Source organism: Cloeon dipterum, chromosome 4 (genome assembly GCF_949628265.1).
Source record: "Cloeon dipterum chromosome 4, ieCloDipt1.1, whole genome shotgun sequence".
Taxonomy (NCBI): Eukaryota; Metazoa; Arthropoda; class Insecta; order Ephemeroptera; family Baetidae; genus Cloeon; species Cloeon dipterum.
This window is the reverse complement of record NC_088789.1, coordinates 6870887-6883452: the sequence shown is the minus strand read 5'-3', so window position 1 is coordinate 6883452 and position 12566 is coordinate 6870887. Positions and strand designations below refer to the sequence as shown.

General features: G+C 42.9%; 2 protein-coding genes across 2 annotated transcripts in view; both read left to right on the top strand.

Annotated features, from left to right (window-relative positions):
- The window catches only part of LOC135944027 (neuroligin-2-like), a 73379-nt gene that overhangs the window by 37924 nt on the left and 22889 nt on the right, over positions 1-12566 (top strand). The gene's annotated exons all lie outside the window — the stretch shown is intronic.
- Positions 5592-8486, top strand: LOC135944029 (uncharacterized). The gene has a single exon (XM_065490712.1). The coding sequence runs from the start codon at positions 5933-5935 to the stop codon at positions 7940-7942; it is 2010 nt and encodes a 669-aa protein (XP_065346784.1). The 5' UTR covers positions 5592-5932; the 3' UTR covers positions 7943-8486.

Sequence of the window (12566 nt, the reverse complement as noted above, 5' to 3'; positions counted from 1 at the left end):
ATCTCTCGGCGAGGACGGAAAATTATTCATCCAACGCCAGAGGAAATTAATAGCGGAAAGGACGAACAATACTTTCGCTCGCGTTCAGCTCATTATTCTCTGCTGGTGCCGTCGAGATAAAGTTTGCTTGCTTACTTAGCGCAAAGCCGACCGGAGAGCCATTAAATTATAAAATGCAGATTAGCATTGCCGGCTTCCTGCGATTTGGAAAAGTTTCGCCGCCGGTGCATCTCGCGCTCACGCCACTCGCATCCCCATAAAACGGCACTGGGGCGCTGGCAAATGTTCCACTTTTTACAGCACCCCCAGACGATCCTGCCTTTCTTACTTCAATGCACGGCGGGTTAATTAAAAGTTTCATTTAGCCCAGCAAGGGTTCCGGCCTTTTATAGCGTTTTCAATCCAGTCACTTTGCTGATGAGCATGGACGCAAGAAATCTCTGTTGCTGCAGGGGGTGATTCTCAAAACTTTGATTTTCAATTATTAAATTGGATAATATAACCTTCAGTTCGAAACAAGAATAGGCACTTCAATTCAAACTAAATACTTCACATGGATCCCACGCAAAAGAACAATGTCAGTCAACAACAACACAGTCAATGATAGCAAAAAAATTCTACACATTTGCAATTTCATCGACTTTATGTCATGCACCAAAAAAATGGAGGGGTAAATGGAACAAAAATATTTTGTGCTGAATAACATATTTCTTTTAGTGCCAAAAACTTGCACTCTATATTAGTTGATTTAGTCGCTTTTAGAATTTAGATGTTTTTTTAAAGTTTAAATGATTTTAGTTTATTTTTTTGCTCCTTTTATCCCTGTCCGAGGACCGGGAAGGGCGCTCACTGCACTAGCACGAATGCTGCAACCCGGGTCCCAATAACACCGCGAACGGATAACATGGGCGCACAAGGCCGCACAGGGACCCAGCCCACTCAAGGGCCACTTGCCTCTTATTAAAAAAGATTATATTGAACGGTTCGTACTCAAACGATGATCCCGTAATTATTGAAAGCTCAGAAAAATTGCTGATAATCCTGATAATCTAAAATCCCCAGTTTAAATCCAAACGGTTTTAGTAGCTGAGTACAAATCAGATCATTAGCCTGGATTAAATTAAATGTGATTACAGTGGACTGTATGCGCGATTGATTGGTTTAATCAAGTTCAATTGGGTTTTCCATGGACTCTACAGACCCCTGTGAAAAGCGCATAAAATAAAAGGTCATAAAATAACACTTATAAGAGACAGAAGTGCCTATACGAGCATTTAATTAGTTTAACAAAAGCAATGATCGCAAGAGCTTTTATTTTGTTCTGACCTGCTTTATTACTTTCTGTTGGGACCCAATTTACATTAGTTCAGTGGGACCTGTCTTCGTGTGGCGCAGAGCCACGGAAATTGCAAAAACGAAGACAGCTGAGACATAAGTAATGCTCTTTCTTTTTTGCACGGTGAAAAGTTGAGCAAATCAAAAGAAGAAAACAAATCCTTTCCGGAAAAGCCTGCGGAGGGATCAGCAGCTTTCTAATATCTCAACTCTTATTAATTTTCCCCAAGCGAGACAGCCAAGACTTGGCAGCCACTTGCAATCCACTGGTGAAATTCCCTGGGAATAAACGCTTCTGATGACAATGAGAAGGGAAATTACGGCTGAAACGGCACTCGAGAGTGAATCAGGCTCTCGCTTGCTTCAGCGCTATCCTGCGTTGCGTTATTAGTTCCGTGTGAAAAATGATGATGATGATGATGATGCTGGTGGCGCTCACACCACTCCATTATGATGAAGAGGAAAATTGACTCGAGCCAAACTAAACGCGCTCGTCTCGCCCATGCAAACATACACACACATATATATTCTCCGCGGGTAGCGCGGAGGCGACGACGGCGAGAGCGAAAGTGCCTCCGTTCAGTCTCTGCCTTTTGATTATGCACGCACTGTCGCGAGTTTACCCTAAATTCGTTTAAAAACACAATCTGCCTGCTGCGAGGCCTGTCATTGAGTCGTTCGAAGCGACCACTTTTGAGCAGCAACGAGCGCTGCGTGCTCAGGACCTCTAAAACATTGCGACGTGAGCGGCAATAAAGTAACACTGCACGTCAAATATTACTTTTGTTGCGCATAGTGTATACATGTATACTTTAACGTCAATGTTCTGCGAGTTTATTATGGGCTGACATTGTCGTAAATTTAAGTGAACTTTCTTGTTAGATGTGTTTCTTTGAAAAAGTTACCAGGTTGAAGTTTGTTTCTATTCTAGTCTTCAATTTTTTTAACTTTCAAAAGTTTACAAAAAACATTAAAAATTGTTGTGTTACAGAGATTGGAATTATTCAGCTTGTGTACCATAAAATGTTTCTATAGCGGAATAAGAAGTTTCACCATTTCCCATGCAAGTTGTTTTATCTTTTCAGTTATTTTGTTTCATATAGCTTTTTGCAGATCGTGCGCTGTAGCAAAGCGAGATAAGGCTTTCAATAGCTTGGTATGTAAGATCTGGACGTTACCTATTGAGCATGACAAAAGTTAATTGATTGCGGGCCATCCAGCAACGTGCTCTGTGTGCGACAGCAACTTCGACCTTGCTATTTTCCTCATGGCAGTTAGCTTGAAAATATTTTTTTTCAGTAGCATTGTTCAGTTTTAAATGCCTTTTGCAGAACCGAAAGAAAAATTACTAACCTTTCTTGTCGAGTTTATGCAAGATTTGGTCGAATCAATCTAAATTTTAAATTTCCAAGGAAAGCTCGCAATTTGCTATCGGAATAATTTTGAATGATTGTTTTCCGATATTCTTGCTAACTTATAAACAAGAGCTACCCCCTGTTTGAAATAAATTGAACACGTTTCTTGATAAAAAAACCTGCCAAAACAAATAGAATAACAAAGCTTTTCAGGACAGAGGTGCAAGAACTTTTGTGTAAGATTGACGCATTGCAGCGTTTTTCTTCTCATTCTTTACCAAAACGATCGACTTGCAAGTGCACGACGAAAACCGATAAAAATCCCATTTGCTAAGCTTGTCAAAAATGTTCTAAGTGCGAGCACCGGCGTCAACTATTTTATTTCGCGCTTGGCGACGGCCCTTTTCGTCAAGAGGTCTCTCCTGAAGGCCTCTTCACGAGGAGGTTCTGATTCTCTCTTTCTCTCTCGCTCTATCTCACTAAAACTGGAGCGCTAACAGTATCTCGTCAAAATCGGCCGCACGCGCTTTAATGACACAATCTGGCGCACAGATTCGAATTTCAAACAGCAACATCGACGGCGGAGGACTAACTACATGCGTGTCTAGCAGTTTGCCGGAAACTTTGCAAAGGGCACGCGTCGCCTGCTCACCCGCTCGCTCTCCAAACTCGCAGCAAATATGCCTTGCGAGATAAATTTCGCCGACAAGCGACAAAGAATGGTGCACGAGCAAAATGACAGCACAGACTGATACAAATGACTGCGCGGCTGATTCGCTCTCGAATTTGTACGTGCGTGCAGAATTTGCACGGTCGATTTTTCAGCCTAAACGCGACGTCAACGTGTTACTCTTGAGTCACACCGTGGGAGACGGTCGAGTTGCGAGAAAATAGTCAATTTGCGTGATAGATTGCGCAATTTTAGCCTCGAGAAGAATTTATTCTTGTCGCTCGGGGCATCTCTTCTCTATTCGTCTTGGTTTTCAGCCAAAGATAATAGCAAATGCAGCCAATAAATGTACCATGAAAGGGCGAGCGATTGCTAAATAAGAGCTAACCCTTCGCGACGGTTCTGTTAGAACATCAAGATGCAATTTAACATTATAAAACACATTTTTTCTACTAAGGATTTGGCCTGATAAAGAAAATCATTAAAATTGATTTGGGTAGAGCCTTCTGCGCTGCAAAAAGGACGACCTAAAAAAGCTGCGTATCAGACATGTTGATGTTTTATCGCTATATTTATTATTATAATTTAACAATGCAATCATAAGCAAAAAGTAGAGCCAAAAATAACTTTACATCAATCGTTAATAAATCTCTCCTTTCTTTAAAATAAATCATCTTTAAACAGTGTTTAAATGGGGAAATTGTTGAGGTCGCAACTCATGCGTAGGCTCTCCACCCCCTAACAAGGAGTATTAATTAGATTTTTAAATATTACCTGACTAAAGTAGAGAAGAAATAGTCTGGTTTAAATTCCATATACAGCACTCTAAGATCAAACCCGTTAATAATCTTATTGATGCAACTCCCCACTCAGCAAAGTTCCTTATCTTTTTGATGTCTCGATAATCCTTTAAATCGTATCTCCAGTGTGGCATGAATGCGTCCGTGCTAAGTGCACAAGAAGTTTTAAGCAGCGGGTCCGTCGACGGTCGAGTTTGTCGATACGCATTCACCATTAAATGCAAACCAGACCAACAGGCGGCTTGAAACGGTTTCGGACGCGTTTTACAAGCAACTTTACGTCGCACACAGACCCAACGGCACCGCAGTCCCCCAGACAGGTGCTCTCTCTGGTTGTCGGACCCCTGGAAAGCTCGCACTATCTATAATGCATAAAACGTGTGTGTGGCGAATGCAAAAGTTCGCAGAGAGCAACTACCCCATACGGCCCATTGGACGCAGCCTGCATTAATAATGACGTGTCACACATCACATAATAATAGTTGGAACACAACCTATAGAGCCTTCCAATTCCGCACCAAGTGTCAATCAACTGCAGAACCCAACACAAACACAGTCATGATTAAAACAGTACACATGCTTGTTTTAATAAATATTTAAACAAATTGTGACCCTTCCTTAATTGTATTTATAATTTTATCATCTTAAAGTTGTTCTCTTGATTATATGCAATGATAACTATGGCATTAATTTAATTTGTTTTGCTTGAGGAGGACTGACACAAGTTTCTATTTCTACTATTTCAATGGTAAATATTTATAATCAACCACTTAACGAACAGCTGATGAGCAAGTTGTATTTGTTCAGGATATAACTGGGAACGCTTGCTACATTTACCTTACTTGTCTGGTGATATTTAGGGTTGGGAAACTTAGACTGTTTTTTTGTACAAAATAGTCGACTATTTTTAGACGCTTTGTGCCCTCAAAAAGACTGTTTTTTAGACGGTATTTGGTGATTTAGACGGTTTTAGACTGTTTTGAGAAGGCTAATTTCTGGTGCCAATTTCATGCATTTTCAATATTTTTAAGTTTTTCTTTCTATTATTAAAATTATGGGCCAAATAATTCACTTAAATATTACCAAAGTTCCTTGGAAAAAGCGGGAAAATATTACTTATACAGTGAATTTTTATTATTTTTGTCACACAAATGACACCACCGACGACACATCTAATAGAGCACTGCACGGGTGTAAGAGTGCGGGTTTAAACCCGCGGTTAACTGCACCGCATGGCGGGTTGGTTTAATTTTTTGTCATTTCTGGTGGGTGCGGTGCGGTTGCGGGTTCATACACTAAAAACCATGAAATATTTTGTGAAGCTGCCAACAGATGACGCCACCGTATACTTTCAATTTTAAGGCACTTGCAGACTTAATCCTACCACTGTGCATTCTTCACTTAACATTTTTTCTTTATCATGCTTGATATGTCTCTAATTGATGAACACTTTGTTGTTCGCGCGCTGGCGCCACTTTCGTTTGTTGGGACACACCCCTGAATAAAGTTAGTTATGGCTGACTAGGAATGGAGCGTGTTTGTGTTCTACGAGGCTCCCTAGTTAAGAGGAATTGGGCGAAAATAGAGACCTTTTATTCACTGGCAATTGGCCTAGGAAGAGCCGAAGGCATAGCAAAGCAAGAAGTTAACAATTGGCGACGAGGAAGTGTGAAGCGGACCGCAAATCTCTGAAGAAGTACACCGCGTGCGTATGGGTTTGCCGTCAAAACGTGTGAGTGATTCTCAATATCGCTGAAAATCAAGAGGATCAGATGGCGGATGACGAGCAAGAACGACCTGTGCCTCGCGAGGGAGCAAGAAGAGGGAGACGGCCTGATCCGTTTAATCCGAACGGACCGTTATCATTCGATGAGTATCTCCAAAGGTGGGCTTTCCATTTTCGGGTGCAGAAGATTACGGATGCGGAAGAAAAACGAGACTATTTTGTAGATAGCCAAGATGACAAGACTTTCAGCATCATCAGTAAAATCTGTACGCCGACCATGCCGGAAGAAACATCGTTTGAGGTAATCACGGCAAGGTTGTCGCAATACTTTATGCGAAACGAGCCGCAGAAGATCGTTTATCAAGATCAATTCAACCAGCGTGTGCAAGGACCACAGGAGCCGGCTGCTGAGTATATCGCAGAATTGTCAAGTTTGGCTACGAAGTGTGGTTTAAAGGCAAGGGAGGAGTTGCTGGTGCCAAAGATTATCAGTGGTTTAAAAAACATAAAACTGAAAGAAGAATTCTTGGCGGAAGACTCAGACAAGTTGACCTGGGATTTTGTGACGGCAAAGATCTATGCGCATGAGCGTGCTGCGATGAGTGCCCAGACGTTATCCGGTGCAGCAACATTGAATCAGATGGGGGAGTCGGCAGCCAGGAGATTTGGCAAAAAGGGCCAGTTCCAGAAGCAGCAACGGCGACAGGGAAGTGGGCAGGAGGACGAAAAGAAACTGTCTTGTTCTGGTTGTGGCCGCCGGCATGAGCGAGCAGACTGCACGTTTAAGGATGCGGAGTGTTTCGTTTGCCAGAAGAAGGGACACATCGCTCGTGTGTGTAAAGCTAAAGGGAAAAAGGGTAGTGCTCACCTTGTACAGGAGGAAGAGGATTTGGAGGAAGGACAGGCGGAAGCTGTTACCAACTACCTGTTACAGATCGAAGCAATGCCGACAGCCAAGCAGGGAAAAATCGAGTTGGAAATTCCACTGGCTGGTCGTAAGCTGTTAATGGAAGTGGATACGGGAGCAACATACTCACTCATTGGCTGGCCAACGTTTGTAGACTTTTTCCCTGATGCTAATTGTCTCCAGCCGAGTGATGTGAAGATGAAGACTTGGGGCCAAAGTGGAGATATTAGAGCTGCTGGGAAAATTATGGTAGAAGTGAAGCCAAAGGGTGCGCCGCAAGTGAAGTTGGAACTCCTTGTCATGGAAAAGGAAGGCCCTGCTCTGATTGGAAGAAATTGGTTCAAGCCACTGGGGATTTCAGTGCAAGTTCCGGAGTTGGGGGTTACAAGGATACCTCCTAGGGCCCCAAAGAAAGTATGTTTGCCTGAAGTACTCCAGTTGTCACAGCTGCCACCTGAGCTGAGTGAGTTTGCAGAAGTATTTGAACCAGTGTTGGGCCGGTACAAGGGAGAACCTGTCCATATTCCTTTGAAGCCTGCCGCTAAGCCAAGACAGTTTCCAGCACGAAATGTCCCTTTCGGTCTGCGAGAGAAAGCAGGCAAAGCGATCGATGAGCTGGAGAAGAAAAAGGTGATTGAGAGAGTAATGTTCAGTGAGTGGGCGACGCCCGTAGTGTACGTGGAAAAGGGCGAGTCAGTGCGGTTGTGCGCCGATTTTTCGGCGACCGTCAACCCTGCGTGCGCTTCGGCGGATTTCCCGTTGCCGTCAATCGACCAGCTGATCTCCGGTGTGAAACCTGGCAGTCATTTTACTAAAATTGACTTGGCAGATGCCTATCTGCAGTTCGAGGTGGACGAAGAGTCGTCCAGGATGCTGACCATCAGTACACACAAAGGTAGATACCGCTTTTTGAGATTGCCCCCAGGATTGTCAATCTGCCCTGCTATTTTTCAAGAAAAGATAAGAAAGCAATGTTGGCAGTGGAACAGTTGCCAAAAATACCCCTGCCCGAGCAAGCAGCAGTTTGTCGTAGCTACAGGGACCCAAAAGTTAGATGGGAGCCAGCTCAGGTCGTACGTGCCTTGGGTCCTCGGCGAGTGCTGTTGCAGACGAGCCATGGTACGGTCGAGAGGCATGCGGACCAAGTAAAACTACAGCCAACAGGACAGGTGCCAGGTACCGGGACCGTGCGTATGGACGAGGAACTGCCTCAGGGTTATCCTGAGCCCCCTCAGGTACCGCTGGAACTGCCTGAACCAAGGCTGGAGGAGGAACACGCACTTTCGGAGCCTGGTCCGGTCTCTCCGGTAAAGCCGACAACGCCGGTACGAGAGCTTCGAGTTCGTCCAAATAGAGACGTGAGGTTGCCCGCAAGGTTCAAAGACTATGTGATGAAATAACGGCATGGATATGAGGCTGCGATAAAAGAAGAGGCTGATAATTCAAGTTGTCACGCAAAATGAGTGAGGTACAATCAAGTGCAAGTCAATGTCGGCGTGAAATTTTGGTGGGGCAAAAGTTGGGTTATTTGTTTTTCCATTTGTTTGATTTTGCCAAATTATGTTCTGTTCAAACTAAGGCAGGAGGAATTGATATGTCTCTAATTGATGAACACTTTGTTGTTCGCGCGCTGGCGCCACTTTCGTTTGTTGGGACACACCCCTGAATAAAGTTAGTTATGGCTGACTAGGAATGGAGCGTGTTTGTGTTCTACGAGGCTCCCTAGTTAAGAGGAATTGGGCGAAAATAGAGACCTTTTATTCACTGGCAATTGGCCTAGGAAGAGCCGAAGGCATAGCAAAGCAAGAAGTTAACAATGCTGAAAACCAATATCGGTTAAGCTAATCAGTGTAGAATCGTGAAAAACTATTTTATAAATTTAAAATATTTTCCGACGTTTCTACGGCGAATGACTGGACTGATTTTAATTTTCAGCACGTCAAAATAAAATAAATTAAGTGAAGAAATTAAGTCTGAAATCGCAGCGTAAGTTCCTTAAAATTAAATATATTACGAAATTATACGGTGGCGACATCTGGTGGCGGCTTCGAACACTAAGGGCTTAATAATAATAATGCAAATGGTGAATAGCAAAATTTATAATATGAAGATTCGGGGTTTCGGTAATGCGGTTGCGGGTTTTAGGAACACACGTCACCAAGGGTGCGGGTTAAAATTTAGAATTCCGTGGCTAGGTGCGGGTGAAAAAAATCCACCCGTGCAGAGATGGCTCTGGGAGCCTAGATAATCGCGGCAAATCAACGTTGCATTCTGTTATATTGTATAATATGAGAATTTCCCCAGCAAACGGCCTCTTTTGGGGGATTTTAGACGGTTTTAGACTGTTTCAGGCGGGTTTAGACGATTTTTGGCAATTTAGACGATTTTAAGTGGGTGTCAATCGTCATCATTTTTCATGATTCGTGAAGATTTCATGTTTTTGGAAAGAAATAGAGCACAGAAAAAAATAGTCGATCGTCTAAGTTTCCCAACCCTAGTGATATTCATTGCACAAAATTTCCTAGAGCTCAACAATAAGAACAGCTTGAAACCTACCCTAAAAATAGATGATGTCGCAATTTATCATGTTTTCATCCAGCGTTTATTCGCTGATGCGCTGGCAAATTCCAGATACTGAAACGGCGCTCTGATTTCAACTAACTATTTTTATTGCAACAGAGTTTACTTCTTATGAAGTCGGTCAAAATCAGTTCACGTGAAGTTTTTACCTGCAAAAATAGAAACTGTTACTACTTTAAAAGACTAAAAGTTAGTTAGAATACATTCCATGGAATATTCATCTTGTATACAAGACATTTTTTGTCTCTGTAGCGATTATTCTAGTCCGTTTTAGCCTTTTTGAGGTCTTAAAAGATTGTCAAGGAAACATAAAAAAAATGATAAGCACAAGCAAACTTTAGAAACATCAATTTTTACCCTCATGCTGATTGTGAGGTTAGCAGCCAATAAGTAAAGCAAGTCAGTTTTTGACAGAAAAATGGGACTAAGTTGGATGAAAAATTCATTTTTTAATCTTAATTCGGTATCATACTGTACTGTCTATAATCAGCTATAGAGCTATTCTAATTCAAAAAGTTTATCACTATTTCTAACGCAAGTTAAAATCTGAAATGAACAGGCACACTACGATTCACAAGAACAAAGAAATTCCAGTTAAATTTTCCAACTGTGGAAATCAGAAAGTTATAGAAGTGAACATTTCCACATCAGCCAAGTAGAAATTTAATGCGAAATAACTCGTCGAGTTTCACGAACTGCGCAGCACCTTATATACGCCATTGCGACGCGTGCGAGAGAACAAGTGTAAGTGCGCTCGTGTGCAGTGCAGGCCCGAATGACACTTGTTAATTCGCTAAATTAAGGATTCCTTTGTGAAATATAGAGTCAGGCGAGAGAAAGAGCGAGAGCGAGTGTGCAGTTTAAGTCGACGGCACTTCTCTCGCGCGAATTCTCACCCGCTCTGATGGTTGGCTGCCTGGTTAGTTGGTGGGTGAACGAGGCCGCCGCGCGCGCGACAAGTGTGCTGTGCTGCAGCCAGCCAGCCAGCTAGCAGCGCGCACAAGTGAAATAGAAATTCATTTTCAGCAGCAGCGTACGTGAGCTCTTGAAGCAATCATTAGTGAGAAAGAGGCAGCCCAGAGAGATACACACACACTCTCTTTTTCCACCCTTGTGGCCGACGAAATTGCAGCTACGCGCCGCTGCGGTCACGGGTTAATTAAATCTTTCACCAGTTTATGAAAAGGTAGCGAGATATTATTTACGACGCGGTAACTGCTGCGTGACTTTGTCGCACTCTTTTCTACACCATTGGCAGTCGGAGCCATTTTCGCAATCAATTGGTTAAATTTGAAAACTTCCATTTTTCTACACACTTTTTACTGTGGCGCCTTGCCGCCACTACAGGTAAAATATGAATATTGAGATGATTCCTGTAATTGTCATACGTGGCAGTGTAAAGGTGAAGCTCACCTTTGCTGCACCTTAACCCCCACTGCATAATAAGACTCGCACAGAAGCAGTCACATCTAATGTTGTCTCTCCGACCTGGATTGGGGAGACTGTGCGAGATTAATCGGAAGGGATTTTTTTTGTGTTATTGACTGAATCCGATTTAGGGTAAGAAATTATTGTTGATTCATTTGACATTTGTTAATGTGAATGTCCGAATTGTTGATTTGTTATTGTGTTATATTGACTGTGATTTTAGTTCTATTCATGTACTTCTAATGCTACGATTATTGCCACGACAAGTCCAAATAAATAAGAAGAAAAGATTGTGGACGCAAGCTGCCCTTCGTTTTAATTAAGACACCTCGAACACGAACCTGGCCGCTACAGTACAAATTTAACTCATTTTCAACTTTTTCAGGGGTTCAATCAAGGTGTTATTGAATCACACGAACAAATGATAAAATTGCAAGCAGAAACTGCGTGAACGTACGAAATAAACTTTTGCAGCCATTTTATCTGGTATACACTAATAATTTCAATTTTATAAACGACCACTTTCCTAATTGAAAATGGTGGAGAGGAGAAAGGTAATATTTTGCCCAGAGCGGACAGAACACATCATTTGTCATTTCATTTGTGCTCACATCACACACAAATTCTCTTCTGGCTACGAAAAAATGCAATGTTCCCTTAAATAATTAACCTGTCGGGCAGCCCTTCCGTCGTACTGATTACAATTTAGAATTCGGTCCATGCTACTCTCGTTTAATGACCACTTCCTCTGCTGGGCACCGACGCAGAGAGAGGCCTATGATGAAAACGAGTGTGTTACTCTGGGGACGTGGAGAAGAGTGCGTCTCTCCAAACACCGAACAAGGTTGCGGATTTAAATGGCTTATAAAATAGAATAAAAGCAGAGAGTTGAAATCGACACAAAAAACTTTTTATTTTTTATCCACAAGTATTTTTGTTTTACGATCCGATTAAAATAATTTTTAATTCTTTTGTTATGCTAGGTAAAACATTTTCACTTTGAAAGAGGAAGGTTTGCTGTCGTTAAAGCCATTAAAACGTGCCCATTTTGAGGATACTGATCAATGTTGACATTTAAAGGAAGGAACGGCACATTTTTCACGACCAACGTACTATTTTTCACATCCCTGTTGTGTGTTTTTTTTCAGCTCGCGTCCCGCGGCGGGCGCTTGCGAATAATTGAGCTGCTTTTCAGAGCTCAGCGACTGGCAGCCGACGGCGTTGAAAATTCGCTGCAGCGCCCCCTGCTTTTTGTTCTTCACGGGCGGCGGGCGCATAAATCAATGGGGCGAAGAATAATTCCGCTGCCTGGCCCGCGGGTGTTGTGGTGAATTAATAACTCGCTCGGTGGCCGCCGCACCTCGCCCCTTCAGGCCCCCGATGGCCCACACACGCCCACTTGCCGCGGCCCTCTCTCGGCTAATAGCCAGTTTTAATTAAACTGTTTTTGCGCACCCCGCGCTTATAATAGACAGCTGCTGTCGATGCATGCGCCGCGCCCAACAGCTTCCATTATCTGTATCCTCGCTTTGTTTGGCCGGCGCTGGGGAAAAAGGGTGAAGCGCCGCCATTCTTTGAATCGTTTACACAAACACAACAGGCAAGACACACTGCTTCTCTCCAAATAACTTCCTGGTGCAAGATTTGTAACACATCTCGTGAACGTGCGCTTGGCACGATATTTCAATGCAAAGTTTAGCTCGCGGTGTTATCTTTTCACCTTCCATTTTCACTTGCTAACGAGCCAATATTATATACTATTATT